Source organism: Coloeus monedula (assembly GCF_965178545.1).
Source record: "Coloeus monedula genome assembly, chromosome: 3".
Lineage (NCBI taxonomy): Eukaryota > Metazoa > Chordata > Aves > Passeriformes > Corvidae > Coloeus > Coloeus monedula.
Window position 1 is genome coordinate 116,527,655 of NC_138783.1, and position 16,872 is coordinate 116,544,526.

Here is a 16,872-nt window from a genome sequence, read left to right on the forward strand (position 1 = left end):
GCTGGACATTGGAATTTGTCTCATGATTTTTCCCTCGTAGTATTTTTTTTTTATTTACTTCAAGAACTTCTGCTTTTGATTTTTTAAATTCATATGTATGAATAATTGTTTTATTTAGAAGGGAAACACTGATCTTCATAGCACCATTCACATGATTTACAGACTGAATATCTGTTTTAAAACCCAACATAAGAAGCAAGTTATGTATTAAATAAGAAACTACTAACAGAAATGCTAAAGTCACTAAGGAGCTAAAAGGTTTCAGTGTTCTCTACCTGAAGCCATCTAAAATTGTGAAACTTGCATCTACATGAAATATTATAGTTTCCTTTTTAGATTAAAAAGATCTAAAAGTCTAACTAGTGTTGCAAATTTTATTCTAGTAAGAAAAATACAACTGTTAATGATGTAAGTATTAATAATATGAAGGCATTTGTTTGCTAAGCTAGGTAAGTTGTAATTTCTGAGCTAATTAACAGGGTGATGCTAAAGAATGCACTTTTGAGACAATGAAATGGTTTGAAAGTGACAATCTCAAGAGTTAAAGGTATCCTTGGGATACTGATGGAATTTTTATTGAAGAATTTAGATAAATTGCACTTAACAGTTGAAATCAAAATAAAATTCAGTATTTGTGTATTTCATTAAAGGTGCCACCATTTGGGCATAATAAACTAATGATTTCAGGAATGTAAGACATTAAAAAGAACTTTTTCATCTTCCTTTTGTAGAACCAGCATCAGAGGAGGCTGGCCAGAGTGCCAAAGTGCTGCGGAGCAGGACGTGCATCATCAACTACAAGAAACACATCAAGGTGTCCAACGTGGTGGAGAAGAAGAACCCCCGCAGATGTGCCACGCTGGCAGCCAATAAGATCAAGATCATGAGCGATGCAAAGGAGGAATTATCAAGCTCAGAAAGTGTTTACCCAGTCAGAAAGAACCGCAGGCAGCTCCAGGGCAGTGTGTCGTCAGCCTGCAGGAAGAAGCTGTTCGACAGCTCGGAGGTGGAGGCTTGTTCCAAGTCTGAAAATGAGAGAGAACAGGTTTCTGGCAGGAAAAAGCCTTCCTGCCCTGAGTCTTCTGTTTCTAAAAGGAAATACATTATTGAGTCTGAGAATGAAAGGACTGACTCGGAGACAGAGACTCAGAAGCAGAGCGATAACCACAAGCAGCCACACAAACCCCTCTGTGCTGCAGCTCTGAACAGTTTTGACTACGACTCCTCAGAGGAGAATTCCACAAACCACAGGGTAGAAAATGGGGGAAACTGGGGAGTTTCTAGGCAGGCAGCTTCAGCCCACAACCATTGTACGAGTAACTCTGAAGAGGAGGTAGATTCTGACTTAGCTAAACTTGAAACTAAAAGTACCAGAGTAGCAGCAAATAAAAAATCCAGAGCTTCTTTCAAGAGATCAAAACTGGTGGATGACTTCAAAGAAACAGCAGAATCCGACACTGGAGGGAAGAAAGAGGAGAAAAACTCTGTCTCTGAGGATGTGGAAGCACCCGGGACTGCAGGAAGCTCCAAAGCCAACTTCAACTGTTTCTCCTCGGACTCTGGAACTGATAACACCATCTGCAGCGACGCCACGGAAACGAGGAAGCGCAAGAGGAAATCGAAAACCACCAGGAAAGAAATCCCCAACCTCAACTCACTGAAGCCTTCCAGGAGGCCGCAGCGGAGGAAACGCTGGAAAGGCAGCCAGGAGCAGGACTCGGAGGACGTGGAGTACGGCGAGTGCAGGCGGGCCCAGCGGCGCTCCAAGATCCGCACGCGCAACGGCGGCCGGCGGACTGTGCGCTACAACGACGACGACGACGACAGAGCCCTCGAGGACGCCGAGTGCGAAACGTAACCTTAACAAAAGGAAAGCCAGCCCATCTTTTTTTCTTTTTTTTCTTTTTTTCTTTTTTTCTTTTTTTTTTTTTTTTTTTAAATGGTAATAGCACTAGAACTCCTGATGGATGCTGGCTCTTCTTTGTCCTACATTTCAGGGAATATATTTATATTTTTCTATGAAAAAGTTATGAATGTGATTAGATGATGACTTTCTCCTTTTCATATTTTGACTTGCACTTGCCTGCCCATGTAGCAGCATTTAGCACAGATGCCAAAATGTGCCTCATTATAGGGGCAATTTTTTGTCTTTACTGGTATTTTATTACATATAAACAAGAGTTAAAAAATGTTAAAACACTGCAAACAGGTTAATAGCAGTATGTTGAGTATTATCATTATGGGTGCTGCAATGAAATACTACCTAGGTCATGCAACATTCAAGAACAGATTTCAAACATCTCTAATGCTGTATGAAATCATCTACAATAGAAACAGGCTTCTAAATAATAGTACACACTCTAAAAACCTGGTGGATGCAAGCATTGCATCAAAAGAGGAATGAAAAGGCTGTAACTTCACAACTTGATTCAGTGCAGGTATGAAATGTTCTGTACTGGCATTGCTGATAAGCAGTTACCAGTGAAGAAGTTTATTTGCCAATTCCAGAGGCTTTGGTGAAGAGAGGGTTCTGCTGACAGGTAGTACATCATTAATGTGACTTCTATACTGTAAACTTTAAGATTATGAAATGCAGGTGAACTCTTGGGCCTAAGGGTTTTTGTGTGTTTTCTTTATAAAATAGAAAAACAAACAAAACACTTGTTCTGTTTTCTTTATCCGTGGAAAGCTTGAGGTGCAGGATTCCGACATTCCAGACCTTTTTTTGCTACGTTTCTGTTGTTCTCCATATTTAAAGTGTTTGAATGTTGGATTTCCCATTGATTAAACCTTACCAGTTTCTGAGCATTGCAGTGCATCTCCTGTTTTCACAATGTTTGAGGTGGCTCTTGTTGACAAGAAAGAAAATTTCTTCAGGAAAATATGTGGAAGTTCCTGATTGAACACATCTCAACGACAAATACACACAGCAACTCTAAATTCTTAGTTTTCCCTGGAATTGTGCTGCTGGGAGCCTCACGACAGCTGCCCTCAGCCCAACACCAGGGAATCTCTGCTCCTTCCCCACTCCGGGGTTCCTCCTCTGCTCTGCAGCTTCCCTTTCTCACCCTTGGGAGAACTTGGTGATTCCTGATTTCATCATTCAGTAGAATATGTGGCAGAATATCAGATTTATCCTAACCCAGCTCATTTGAACAGAAATAGCAAGTTTGGGAATTGTTTTGCCAGCAGATTGGACTGGTAGTGGGATCTGGAAGAGTTTGGGGGTAAAAAAATGTAGCGTGGCTGTACAATCCCAGTGGAGAATGGCAGAACTCCTTGTACAAATGGAAATGCATCATGGAAAAGGGAGCTGGTATCAGTGGGAGCCACTTCTCCATCCCCCTCACTGACATTGTCTGTATTTGCCATCACTTTGCTATCCAGGATATTACTTTGCCTTAGAGAAACACCTTTTTTTTTTTTTTTTTTTCCCCTTAAAACTTCCATGTGAAGTCCAAATATAAGTTTAAATCATTCTTGTCCCAGGAAATTTTGTTTAGAGGATAGTCTTTAATAGGATGCAGCAGAATTTTGTAAATTCAAGATAAATGTTTGTCTGGATTCTTTATTTGGTTTCTGAAATACGAACACAGTTGTGTTTAGCGATGAAATTTGAGGATGGCTTTGTGTTTTCTTCGAGGGGCAACCTTTGTTACAAGGTAGTAAGTCCACTATTCTTTTATATTTTCCACAAATTTCATTGTTTAGCAGCTGCTTATTCTCAGTGTTCTCTGGAGCACAACCTCCAATTTGGGAATAACTGAACGTCAGAGTTTTTATTAATTTTCAGTTTGAACAGCTAAAATTTGGCTGGTCAGTTTGTATTTCTAATCTAGGCTTAGATTTACAAAGCTGGTTTTCCTTCAGGTGCTGTATTCTGTCATAGTGCACCCACATGTTCATGGTGATCCCTGAAAGCTGGAGAAGGTTCTGGCCTCTGGATCTGTAGATCCCAGAGGGTACCACTGCCTTGGGGTCCCTAAACACTTTTATTTTCTAAGCAAAGCATGTGCTGGTCTGTATTTCCTAATTCTATACACCTAGACAGTGGGAAGAGAAATTACTAAACTGGAAAGGTGTTTTGACTCTTTCACCCTTTAAGAGTTTATTTATTTTTAATTTATTTGAAGGAGCATGATGACTTAGAGAACTGGTTCTTTTCAGCCTTGGCAGAAGAGAGTCCCTTCACCTTCCTTTAAGTGAGCATTCTTGGTTTGGTCTAGCTGTACTCAGGGAAGTAAAGTAGTAGACCTGTAAAAAGTATATCTTTATTTAATGTGACTTTGAGGGAGTGTTTTGATTTGTTTCAAAGCAGGACGTGCATCTGTGAAGGTGATCAGGCAGCATGAACGGAGGGAAGCATTTAAAGTGCAGGACAGAACTGTAAGGGAATCAGATTCTTTAGTGTTAAAGGCTTTGATGATGTACATGTGTTAGTGGACCAAAGTAAAGCTGTACATACACCTGGAATGTCACTGTGCTCTTATTTGGTTCAGCCAGGCCAAGGGCCACGTCCTGCCCTTGGGTCACAGCAGCCCCGTGGAGCTCCAGGCTGGGCAGAGGGGCTGCAAAGCTGGGAAAGGCCCTGGGGGTGCTGGTGCCAGCGGCTGGACACGAGCCCAGGGGTGCCCAGGTGGGCAAGGAGGCCACTGGCCCCTGGGCTGGGTCAGGAATTGTGTGTCCAGCAGGAGCAGGGCAGGGATTGTCCCTCTGTGCTGGGCACTGAGAGGCCCCTCGAGGGCTGTGCCCAGTTCTGGCTCCTGCAGGAGAGCCCTGGAGGGGCTGGAGCGTGTCCAGGGCAGGGAAGGGAGCTGGGAAGGGGCTGGAGCCCCAGGAGCGGCTGAGGGAGCTGGGAAAGGGGCTCAGGCTGGAGCAAAGGAGGCTCAGGGGGGACCTTGTGGCTCTGCACAAGTCCCTGACAGGAGGGGCAGTGAGGGGGGGTCGGGCTCTGCTGCCAGGGAACAGGGATAGGACAAAACGGCATCGCGTTCAGCCAGGGGAGGTTTAAATGGGCTATTTGGAAGATTTTCTCCCCTGAAAGGCTGGTTAATCCTTGGATGAAGTTGCCCAGGGAGGCGATGGAGTCACCATCTCTGCGAGCGTTCCAGAGGCGTCCGGATGGGGCCTTTGGGGCCGCGGTTCCGCGCTGAGGGGCGGTGCTGGTGCCGTGGCACACGGAGCTGCCGCCGCCTCTCCGCCCGCCGTGACCCCGGAGCCGCCCGGGCTCTGTTCCGGCGGGGCGGGGCCGCGCAGGCGCGGGCGGCGGCCATGGCGACCTTCTTCGGGGAGGTGGTGGTGGCCCCGTCCCGGGCCGGCCTGGACGAGGAGGAGGAGGCGCGGGAGGAGACGCCCGAGGACCGGGAGATCCGCAGGGAGATCGAGAAGAAAAGGTACCGGCTGCACTGTTCGGGGGTGGTCAGGCTGGAGAGCAGGGAAAGGTTCTTCCCCCAGAGGCTGCTGGGCACTGCCCAGGCTCCCCAGGGAATGGGCACGGCCCCGAGGCTGCCAGAGCTCCAGGAGCGTTTGGACAGCGCTGCCAGGGATGCCCAGGCTGGGATTGCTGGGGGGGCTGGGCAGGGACAGAGCTTGCACTGGCTGATCCCTGTGGGTCCCTTCCAGCTCGGGCTGTTCTGTGGTTCTTTTCCCAGGGAGGTCGATGTCCTGTGGACCTGGAAGTCGGGCGGCTGTGCCGAGGAGCCCTTGGTGTGCTCCAGGTTCGTTGTGGCCATAGGAAGGAACGCTGCGGGTGCGTGCAGAACCAGATGCTGCTGGGGTTTGGGGGGCAAATTTGAGGAGGCAGAAGGTGGGAGGGAGGTGTAGGTGTGCCAGGACATTCCCTTCTTCAAGCCCCAATGTCCAGCCTGGCCTTGGGCACTGCCAGGGATCCAGGGGCAGCCCCAGCTGCTCTGGGCACCCTGGGCCAGGGCCTGCCCACCCTCCCAGGGAACAATTCCTGCCCAATATCCCATCTAACCCTGCCCTCCTTGAGTTGAGGTCATTCTCCCTTGTCTTGTCATCCCAACACCTTGTGAAAAATCCTTTTCCAGCTTTCTTTAAGCTCGTCTATTTACTGATTGTGCAGCTCCTCCTTTAGGAGCAGAGGTTAAACCTGGAGGCAGGTGAGTTTTCCAGAGAAAGCTGAAGGTCCTCCGTACATGTAAAACGTGGTTTTTGTTACAGCTGTTTATTCCTCCTGAAAATTGATGTATTTTCAGTTGAACGGGAAAAACGAAGTATGTTTTAATTTGGGGTTTTAGTTGGGGCAATCCCCCTTTTCCTTTACCTGACTTTTCTTTGGTAAACTCTCCGGGATTGTTTGTTAATTGGTAAAAGTTTTGTTCTAATAGCACTGAGAAGTCTTGCTTGCAATTAAGTTGCATTTAGATGGCATTTAGATTTTATCTAAGGTAACTTTGCTAATTTGTTTGCTTTTGGTTCAGGTTTTTCCTTTGAAAATAGTAATAGAAATTTTGGATCTGTCTTCTGTAGCTTTTGACCGGAATCTGATTTATGAACATTTTTGCAACACTCTTGCCTTGTTTAGAATCAATGTAATAGTTCTGCCTTGCTGTTTCTGTGATTTTTGTTTTTAATCTGTTGTATCTGCTGTGTCAAAAAGTATTAGTGACTTACTATTTCACATCCTTAATTAATATAAAAGAAATTGAAGTTGATTGTAATGATATAATTCTTAAGAACAAGTGATTTTTATGTTAGGGATCTGTATATGTTGAGCAGCTCTTCATCTTTTTAAATTTGGATGCAGTGGGGCTACTCACATTGCTGATGTTTCCTGGATCTGGACAATAAATTGAAGTGGATAAAAATGAGTTGTTCTTCCTTCACATTGCAGAAGAATAATCTATTTTAGTCCAGCTATTTATGTGTGAGAGAGAGGTTTTATTCTTCATAAATTAACAGTATTTTTTTTGGATTTTTGCAGCTTTCCTGTCGTCTTTCATCCTGGATTCTGTGTGCTGGGAAGTGGTTGGAGTTGTGAAGCTGTGGAATGAGTGGTGCAGGACATCCAGCACCACAAACATCCTCCCCACAGACTCTTTCTGTTTGTTCTACAGATTAATATCAGATCCCACAGTAAGTGACTTGAGCATTAATTCCTCTGAGTTTTGGCTTTCTGAAGAAGAGAGCCTTCATCCACCCCCAGACAAGGCACTGTAGGATCATGGAATAATCTCATAAATCATCTGAAGGGTTAATGCTCACTAAAACTCTCTGCAGTTCTGGTGTGTGAAGCTCAGCACAAAGATGTCACAGCCTGATGGCTTCAGTGCATTCGTGAGCAAAAAATCCTCGTTGAAACAGAGTTAAAGAAACCCAAAATAACTGATCAAGTTGTCTGCAGCCATATCATCCTTACAGGTGATTTTGAGCTGCTGTTGTGCTCTTTAAGCCACTTGCTAACATGACTTTTTACTTTTTTTAAGGTTTTATTGTGCCAGTGTAGTTGCTACGTTGCTGAGGATCAGCAGTTCCAGTGGCTTGAGAAGGTAAAACTGGCAGGGAAATAAATGGAGTAATAAAATCTGAAGGATGGGGATCTTCTTCTCTGGTACTTTAAACATGACAGTGTTAAATAACTTTCCCCTGTGGTTTTCTTTCATGCAATATTCAAAACCAGATAAATTTCCTCTCTGCAGAGTCTCTGAAATCCCTTTCTAGATGCTGCCAGTTGTATCTGCTGTAGCCTCCCAGCTGAGTGCAGTCACTCCTTTTGGACAGTTTCAGTTTTGTTGGCCCTTAACCACTTCCCAGACCTTTTTCCTGCTTGGTTTTCATTTCCTATGGCTTATTTCAGCTGCATTTTAGCTCTGGGAGAATTCTTCCTTAAAAAAAAAAACCAGCAGCAATTTGTACAGCTGCCAAAGATCACCAGACAAACCAGTTGTGGAATTCGTGGTGGATGGTGTCAGCTGCTGGGTGTGTTCTGTGCCTTTCCCAAGGGAGAGCTGTAGGGGAAAGTGCCTCCCAGGCAGCATTTGTCCCATTTGTTCCCAGATTTAACATTCCCAGTGCCTCACCCCAGCATCATCCAGGTACAGCAGCACTGCTGGCTCAGTGAAGTCCCTCCAAATATCATCATTTTGACTTTAATAAGATAAAGCCGGGGGCGAATGTTCCGCCTCTTGATTTTCCTGATGGATTTGGGTCACTGCTTTGCCTCGAGGGAAGTGTGGCTTATTTTGTCTTGCTGTCTGTCTGCTCCCTCCCTCCCTGCCTTGAAACCTCTGCTGAGCTGATGGACAAGCAGGGGTGCTAAAGCTGTGGTTAGAGATAAGTACAGCTTTGGTGGGGGATCGTGGTTCATTTCGAAGTGCAGAAACCCTGAGACCTCAGACATTTTGCTTTTGCTGTATTCCACACATTCCTGCACTTCATTTAAACTGGGATTGCAGAAGAAAGCTGACTGGGGGGTTGTTGTCTTCCCCATTTGTTTGTGGCTATGTGTGATTTCAAGTGTGGGTGTTCATGAACAGCAGGAGTGTGGTTGCACCAAGGCAATGTTCCTGAGTATTTTTGGGCTTTGTGGTTATTGGTATTTTTAAATGTGCAGCAGAAACCTTGTGCTGGCAATCTTTGGCTTTTAATGTGGATTGTAGACCTGTTCTATGGGTAGTAAATCCTGATTTCCTGAGCATCTCCAAGAGTCAGATCCTTACACCTGGGTGTGTTTTCTCAGTAAGGGATCACTGACAAACGAGAGCACACAGGCTGAAGTTTTGCAGCCAGGCATTCCAGCCAGTGTTCCCAGCAAAGCAAGTGGAAAATATGTGGGCTTCTGAGTATTTGTGTCAGATGTCTATCAACAGTGGTGACACAGTGATGGGAGGGAACAGGCAGCTTCCCTTCTGGGATTGGTACACAGACAGAAACAAGCAAGTTTCTGTCACAGTTTCCAAAGTCTCTATTTCCTTTACTTCTGTTGGTGTTTTGTGATGGCCAGAATGTTTTGTACTTCAGAACTCTGTTCTTTGGATTTGCGAAAGAGAACCTTAAACTTTCTTTCTCAATTCAACTTGAACAGAATTAACTAAAATCAGAGTATTTAAAATAAAGACTCTTAAATTACTGTAGGACATCCAGGGAGCACAATTTTCATTTCAAATGTTTTGCAGCTCAGTGAGCTCCCTATTTCTATTTGCAGTCCTTTTTGTTTCTGTAATCACCATTAATTAAAGCAGTAAATCATAATATATTGAATGGAAAGTGCTGAAGACCTAAAACCTCTCCAGAAGGTCACTAGACTTGGTAAACATGTCAGCTGTTCTTTTGGGGCTTTTTATCTCCATCCCAAGAGCAATACCTGGGAAATTTCTACCTGAAGGCTGTGAATCAAACCTTAGTAGTCTTGCAGACCTGAGTTTAAGTGCCCTTTGCACTGAAATTGAAACGAATCTTTGAGGTTTCTCTGCTTTTATTGTGAAAAGAGAAACTTTGCTGATGTATTTTTTTTTTAATTTCAGGTTTTTGGCTCCATGCAGAAGAAAGGCTTGCAAGTAACCATCCTTTCCACATGTCCTGTAGCTGATTATAAAACTCAGGAATCCACTCTAACACTTGCATCTCCATTCCTGAAAGCCTTGAAGACCAAAGAATTCCAAGACCAGGTCTGCTGCCCGCTGCTGGAGCAGCCCAACATTGTGAGGGATCTTCCTGCTGCTGGTACTTTGCAGTTCCAATTATTTACAGGGCTGCTGGTGGTAACACAAAATGCCCTTTGAGGAGCATCCCACTGCAATTAGAATTTTTGCTTGATTGTGGGAGCTGGCTGACAAGTGAGCTCTTTAAAAATTATTTCCTAATAGTTTCCCTTCTTACATTTTACCCTGGAAAATAAGGATGGGTTTCCAAACAAATCCTTTTACCCTTTGTGTGTGGGACAGAAGTAGTGGAAAATTATTTAGTGTAGCCTTACAAAGCATATTGTACAGTGAGTTTTTTGGAAATTTTACTTACAAATTAAGTAAGGTTTATTAAGAATTGTTTTCATCTGAGCATCCAAAGTAAAGGTTCATAAAATCCTTTCTGTATATTACAGGTAGGGAAAGTTGCACAGTGCTGCTGATCAGCCTCATGGGAAAGTTAGATTCAGTTTTATTACCTAATTTAATAAAATCCTCGAGCTTTTCGTTTTCCAATCCCAAATGGTAGCAGCGTGAGGAAAAACTTGTCTGGCAGGAGCTAAAAGTGGATGATTTTCTCTTGTTCACATTTTTTTATGTTTGTTTTTTTGTTTGGGTTTCTTTTTTGGGTTTTTTTCAGCTGTTGATACGATTTTTATTTACCAACAGTACAGTTTCCAGTTAAGGTATTTGCCAGGAAGAAATACCTGCATTTAACTAATTTTTGGTGGTTTTATTTCCTTGTCTATCTGGAGGACGAGGGGTGGCTGCTCCAGCAGTCAGGATTCTGAGCAGTTAATTTAGAAACTTCCATGGGTTTAAAGTTCTGATTTTTGTACCCAGAACTGAGATTCCTTTTTCTGCTGAATATAACACAAATTTTCCTTTGACTTGTGCTTAGTCCTGAGTTACTGCCAGGTGTGGCAGATCCCTGCAGTGCTGTATCAGTGTTACACTGATGTCATCAAGCTGGACACGGTTACCATTGAAGCCTTCAAGCCTCTGCTTTCTTCTGAACTCCTGAAGAGTTTAGCCAAGGTAAAATTTCCTATTTAAAATTAAGGGGAGCTGTGGGCTTGTTTTGTCTGTTTTCATCTCTTGCATTCTGCTGTTCGTGTGCCTCTGAGGGGATTTCATCTGAAGAGGCAGAAAAATGCAGATTTCAATGGCAGTGCTTGCACCTGCTGTAACATCTGTGTGGCTTAGAAAGAATGAATCCACAGCTTCCCTCAAAACTTCATTCTGATTTTTTGGGCTCTTCCAGTGGTATATCAGGGAGGGATTTCTTGTGCTTGTGTAAGCTGCAGTTTCCTTTGGAGTTGTCTCATTTAAAACTTCTAAGCTTTTTGTTGTGTGGTTTTTTTAAATTTTACATTCAAATACCAGATGGCTCCGTTCTAGTTGTGTATCTGCCTGTCTTCTGGCATACAGGAAAGCTTCTTAAAATACCCATTTTGATCTATAACTTTTTTGCCACTAAAAGACCAAACTTCTGAAGATGATTTTTAACATTTTTGCACTAATCCAGCAGCTGTGAAATCCAGCCTGGCCTTGGACACTTCCAGGGATGGGGCAGCCACAATTTCTCTGTGCCAAGGCCTCACAGTAAATCCCATTACTCCCATAAATTCCCATTGCAGCTCCTGAAATGAATGTTTTGCTCTTTCTGAAATGTTTTAAATTGAATTTTAGTTGGTTGAGAACATTTTGAACCCAGATTTAAATGCCAAAGAGCTCTGTGTGTACTGAGGTGTTTATTTCAGCTCCAAAGTCAGTTTTCAGTAGAGCTCATTCTGTTCTGCTGAATAAGTCTGACTAAAACATTAAGTATTTAAACTCTGCAGGAGAACAATGACAAATACAGAGACTTTCCCCTTCATATCCAGGTTAGGAGGAATGCAAAATAATAAATCCCACTTTATTGCTGAACTGCAGATTCCTGTGGATAACTTCATTCAGAAGACCTGAGTTTTGCTCACAGTTAATATTTTAATAAAAGTGATGTTCAGAATAATAAAAAGGGGAGCAGAGGCCAGTGGAGGAGCTCTTGTTTCGTTCCCAGCAGTGTGGGTGATGCTGATCCTCTCTTCCTTTCCCCAGGATGCCTCTGAAAGCACAAAGGTTTTGAAGAAGTTCCTGACAAGCAGTGAAACTCACAATAATATCTACATCTGACAAGGACATTTATGCTGCACTTTGTAGACTCCAGTTTCTTCTCTAGAGGACTTCTGGGAACTTTTTTTTTGTCCCTTAAAAGTAGAATAAATTCCAGTAGATTCTTACTTTTCCACTCCTTTTTGTTGCTTTTAACTTCATCACTGTAAACACCCTCCTGCATGGCTTGGGAGACTTTCTTCCAGAGTGATTTTAGGAAAGACATCTTGGGCATGAAAAGCAACTCCTTTTTCTCCTCCTGAAGGGATTGTCTTACCTGAAAGTATTCCTTTTATATGTAAAAGAGGAAATGCAGTTAAGGAATTCTGTCTGTATCTAATAAGAACTCTCCTTTTTTACTTTATTTTGAGACCTGAAGGTTTTTCTCATATTTGATGCTCTTCAAAGATTTGTCTGTGATGGAGAAAATCCACTCTGTCCTTTTACATCCACAAATACAGAGAATTTTGTTTGCATTTACTTATGGCTTCACATGCCCTTTTTAATGTATGTATTGATACAAAATACAGTAATTCAAGTGTGGTAAATGCCTTTAAAACTTGCTAGTGGAAAATAATCTCCTGCACAAAGGGGCTGGCAGGATCACAAGCTGCTTCAGCTGGATTTGCCAGGGCCAACTGATTTAATCCACTTTAAAAACACCAAAATTTGGGCAATGGTAGGAAAAATAAAAGATCTTTTAGGCAGAGCATGTGAATTTTAGAGGAAAGTAAAAGTTTTTAAAGTGTCTCAAAAAATTCTCTGGAAGTTGGTAACAATTTCAGCAGTTTATATAAAGTATTAACTAGGACTGAGGTGCAGCTCTGAGTTGTACTCTCTGTTTAATTTAACATTTTGTTGAAGAAAATGCTGTTAAAGAAGGTATTAATTTGCTCCCAGGTAATTCTGTTCTCTGCTGAGTGTAACTTTGACTTACACTGGATGCTCAGTGGATATTTTTGAACAGTGTTTTCCTTCACAGAACTGTCATGGATTTAAATTTCACTTCAGGCAACAGATAAGCAGATCTTGCCTAAAGTGCTGGATTTTGGAACTGGATTTTGGAACAAATTCTGAAGCTTTCTTGGGGTTTTTTTCCCCATTTCTGTCCATCCTTCTGATTCAAAAATTGGTTTCATGTGTGAGCTGAGCTGAGAATTCTGTTGCTCTGAAAGTTGGCTGCACCATCTTCTTACTTTTACGTGTTTGAGTCATAATAAATAAAGCAGATAACAAGAAATACCTTTAACAGTAAATTATGCAGACCCTCAGAGGAACTGTGAATTTCTTGTATTGGTGTGATCACCCAGGCAGTTTGCAATGTTTCAAAACAGTTACTATATTACATTTAATTCAGTTTTTACTACCTGGGTTTATGCTGGGAGTGTGAGAATGCTCCTAAACACCTTGAATAAAAGTGGCAAACAAAACCCTGGCAGCTTGGGAGATGAAATCAGACTGAAACTTGGTGTTTTGGCAGAATTCTTCAAGGGTTCACTCTTTGTGCTTGGAAGCTCTCCATAGCAGGAAATGTTTATGTAGGATGTGGTAGGGAAGTACTGTAGGGCAGTGAAATAAGAGATTTTAATTTAAAATTCTGTCTTTTCCCATAGTTTGATGTAGGAAGCAGCTCAGATTCACCCCTTAAATATTGTGGAAGCCTCAGAACTAATGATGAACTGTGTCTCTCATAAGATGTGAGTGTTGACTGAAGATTTTTTTCCATATTTGAATGTTGCTGCCTTTTTTATTTTCCCTTCTGTGCTCTCCAGTATCTACCAAGAGCCTGCAGTGAGGCTTTCTTGTTTCCTAACAGCTGCTGGGTTTAATCCTTGTAGGAGTTCACAAACTTCAGACTTGTCAAATGTGGCAGATGGCTTCAAAGCTTTGGGGGAAGAAGTTTGAAATGTGGTTGTGTAAGACTTGGTTTCTTGAGGTGTTTGCTAAATGCAAATTGTGAAACCAGAGTAAGCTGCGAGACTGGAAGAGAGGGGTTTTTTCCCACTTTTTAAAACCATTTAAGCCACTTTTTACCTTTTTTTCAATTACACTGATCTGTCTTCTCCTGAATGTCTTCCAAACCAAGGGCTCTTCTTAAGTCCACTCTCCTTTGTCACACTGCAGAATTTATTTGGTAGGCAGAGGTGTTTTCCCATTCCTGAAGGCTCTGACTCCCATGGTGATGTGCCTGACCTAAAAGTCCTGGATTCAAGGTGCATTTTATGGAGGCTCCTTTGCTTTTGCCTTGGAACCTGTTGGAGTCTGTGCAGTGCAGGCCACAGGTGTGAGAGCAGGGCTGTACAGACAAAGGTCAATTCCAAGCCAGGAAATCTGGGACTTACTTGAATTTCTTACAAAATGGCCACATTTGGATGCCAAAACAATGGTACTGCTGCTACTCTGCTTTCATTTTCCCTGTGGTTGTGGTCACACACAGCTCTGATGCTCCAGTTGTAGAATTCTTGCAGTCTGTTGAAAATGCAGCATGAAAACAGGCCCTGCTCTGCTTCCCGAGTGCTCCTCTATCCCATTATGTTCCCTCTGGATTTCACCAGTGTTGTACCAGTTCTTTCTGTTCCATTTCTCCTGCTGTGAGCCACCAGCAGAAGCAGCAGTGCTGTGCACAGAAAAATGAGCCTGAATGTTCCTGTTGGAGCCCAAACCTTGTGGCACTAAAGCAGGGAATGATGGAGCTCAGATCCTGAGGGTTGCTTTGGGTGATTGCCTCCTACCTGGCAAGGTGCTCCCTGAACTTCTGTGTTCCCCCTGCACAGCAGAAATGAGGGAGAAAAGAGATTTATTCTTTTGTTAGTCCATCCTTGATGTTACACAGAGAGTCATGGAATGGTTTGGGTTGGAAGGGACCTTAAAGAGCATCCAATTCCACCCCTGCCATGGGCAGGGACATCTTCCACTGTCCCAGGCTGCTCCAAGCCCCAATGTCCAGCCTGGCCTTGGGCACTGCCAGGGATCCAGGGGCAGCCCCAGCTGCTCTGGGCACCCTGTGCCAGGGCCTGCCCACCCTGCCAGGGAACAATTCCTGCCCAATCTCCCATCCAGCCCTGCCCTCTGGCACTGGGAAGCCATTCCCTGGCTCCTGGCCCTCCATGCCTTGGGAATTGTCTCTCTCCAGCTTTCCTGCAGCTCCTTCAGGCCCTGCAAGGCCACCCTGAGCTCAGCCCAAAGCTTCTCCTCTCCAGGCTGAACAATCCCAGCTCTCGCAGCCTTTCCTCCCAGCAGAGCTGCTCCATCCCTCTGCTCATCCTGCTGCCTCCTCTGGCCTCTCTCCAGCAGCTCCACGGCCTCCCTGTGCTGGTCCCAGGGCTGGGGCAGCTCTGCAGGTGGGCTCTCACCTGAGCACAGGGGCACAGGGGCACCATCCCAATCCCTTTCCTGCTGCCCACTCTGCTGTGGATGCAGAGACAGGATTCACATCATTCCCATTCCTGGGAAAGGTCTCATCTCACTGCACAGCTCCAGCAAACAATTCAAGTCTTCCTAGATTCCATCCTCACATTGGCTCTACCCTGAAAAGTGCTTTGTTGCCGAAGCTTCAGAGGAAGAACATCACTTCTGCCATTCTGACTGTAATTCTACAGTTTTTATGCCAAAAAACTGAGAAAGGCAAGCATTTTGTTCTATCTCGTTCCTTCTGATTTTTTTTTTAATGTTCTGTGTCTAAAATGCTGACAGATCTAAATGAGCTAAAAATAAAATGAAAGTAAAAGAGATTAATGATTTTACTCTTTTTTGGTGCCGTCAGATCTGCACTTTTTCTTCCCCTTTAAATATTTTGGACTGAAAGTTTTGACAGCAGCTGCACATTGCAGCAACCAGCACCTACAGGCACCTCCTTGAGCCAAGTGAGATCACAGCTCTGAGGTCAGGCTTCTTTCCTTTAGAGAAAACACTGAGATCCTGTTGAGAGATCTCCCAGAATAGCTGATGAGCAGAGGTACTTGAGAATGCCATGCAATAAATACTGTGGGAAACCATTAACTCACAGGGATAAAAATGCAAAGCACTCGTTTCACTTTGATACCAAGGCTTCCTGAGGTGAGGGAAGGCCACAGACCCCAAACTGTGTGTGTGGAAGGTTAAAAGTTTTTTCCTTTCGAACCATTGTATAACCAAATGCTTAAAAGTTCTTTGTGTAGGAAATTTGGGCCATTGCTTTAAAGTGGGAAATGTTTCATGAGAATGGTGATGTGCCTTCAAAGGACAATTAACATAAAGCATTTATTGAGAAGACCTCGGGTTCTTCCTCTGTGTTTGAATCAGAGAATTCCAACATGCTTTCATACACTGAAAACTCCATATTTCATGTTCAGCAGTGATATTTTAATTCTTATTTTAGGTTTGACTTGGATCCCTTTTCATGAAATAAAAGCAGCTTTTTTTCTGTCAGGTCCAGAGACTTTAAAGCTGCTTCATGGGGAATTAAAAAAAGGGGAGATTAATAATAATAATAATAATAGAGTCACGATCACTGAAGGCAGCAGTTTGATTACTGAACAGATGAACAGAGAATGTACAGCCTCATTTAATTTAAAGAACTAAAACCCCAAAGCAAACGTGGGGGAGGAAAGGTTGTATGAGAACAGAGGCAGCCACTGTGGAAAGGTGAGAGCACAGCAGAGAAAACCTCAGCATCCATCATCCTATAAAATTAGAGTTTGAAAGGGTTGTGGTGGAGCCAAAGCAGGTTGTGGGGTGGGTTTGCTGCTCCCTGCTGCCTTCAGAAGCATTCCCAGAGAATGCCTTTGTGCTGCCCCACTGAAGTCGCTTCCAAAGTGGGATTATAAAGATATTTTTGTGCAGAATAAGCACAGTGAGAAGTACAAAAAATGCTCTGCCTGGCTATTTCCACCCTTAAACCCTGGAGGCCACTTGCAAGAATGCCTGTGGATGCTGTCAGAAACAAGCCAGTCTTTTGTCCATTCCTTAGAAAGTGCTGGTGCAGAGCTGTTCAACCTGAGTCCAGAACTAAGAGAGCCCAGTGTAGCTCCATCAGGTTGCTGTGGGGTTTTTTACAGCTGGGGGGAAATAATTTGGGATAACCTGGTAGTGCCAT

General features: G+C 43.5%; 2 protein-coding genes across 4 annotated transcripts in view; both read left to right on the forward strand.

The window, feature by feature from the left end:
• The window catches only part of BRWD1 (bromodomain and WD repeat domain containing 1), a 41,214-nt gene extending 38,287 nt beyond the window's left edge, over positions 1–2,927 (forward strand). For both annotated transcript variants that reach the window (XM_082278508.1, XM_082278509.1), the window contains exon 41: positions 732–2,927. In XM_082278508.1, the coding sequence (XP_082134634.1) occupies positions 732–1,858 (1,127 nt within the window). In that variant the 3' untranslated portion in view covers positions 1,859–2,927. The remainder of the gene's footprint in view (positions 1–731) is intronic.
• A 2,328-nt stretch (positions 2,928–5,255) lies between these two features.
• Positions 5,256–11,926, forward strand: PSMG1 (proteasome assembly chaperone 1). 2 transcript variants are annotated; one of them, XM_082278284.1, is made up of 7 exons: positions 5,256–5,393; positions 5,652–5,749; positions 6,947–7,098; positions 7,449–7,511; positions 9,486–9,684; positions 10,546–10,682; positions 11,745–11,926. In XM_082278284.1, exons 1-7 carry the CDS (start codon positions 5,272–5,274, stop codon positions 11,817–11,819), a joined length of 846 nt encoding a protein of 281 aa, XP_082134410.1. In that variant the 5' UTR covers positions 5,256–5,271; the 3' UTR covers positions 11,820–11,926. The 2 variants fall into 2 exon arrangements, with proteins under 2 accessions (XP_082134410.1, XP_082134411.1); XM_082278285.1 differs by having other exon boundaries at positions 5,258–5,393; positions 5,652–5,717.
• The last annotated feature ends 4,946 nt before the right edge of the window (positions 11,927–16,872 follow it).

Bases quoted from the DNA above. Each gene is read 5' to 3' on its own strand.
- PSMG1 (XM_082278284.1), top strand. From the start codon at position 5,272: ATGGCGACCTTCTTCGGGGAGGTGGTGGTGGCCCCGTCCCGGGCCGGC. The intron at 5,750-6,946 runs GTGCGTGCAGAA...GGATTTTTGCAG, and splicing joins CATAGGAAGGAACGCTGCGG to CTTTCCTGTCGTCTTTCATC. The intron at 10,683-11,744 runs GTAAAATTTCCT...TCCTTTCCCCAG, and splicing joins TCCTGAAGAGTTTAGCCAAG to GATGCCTCTGAAAGCACAAA.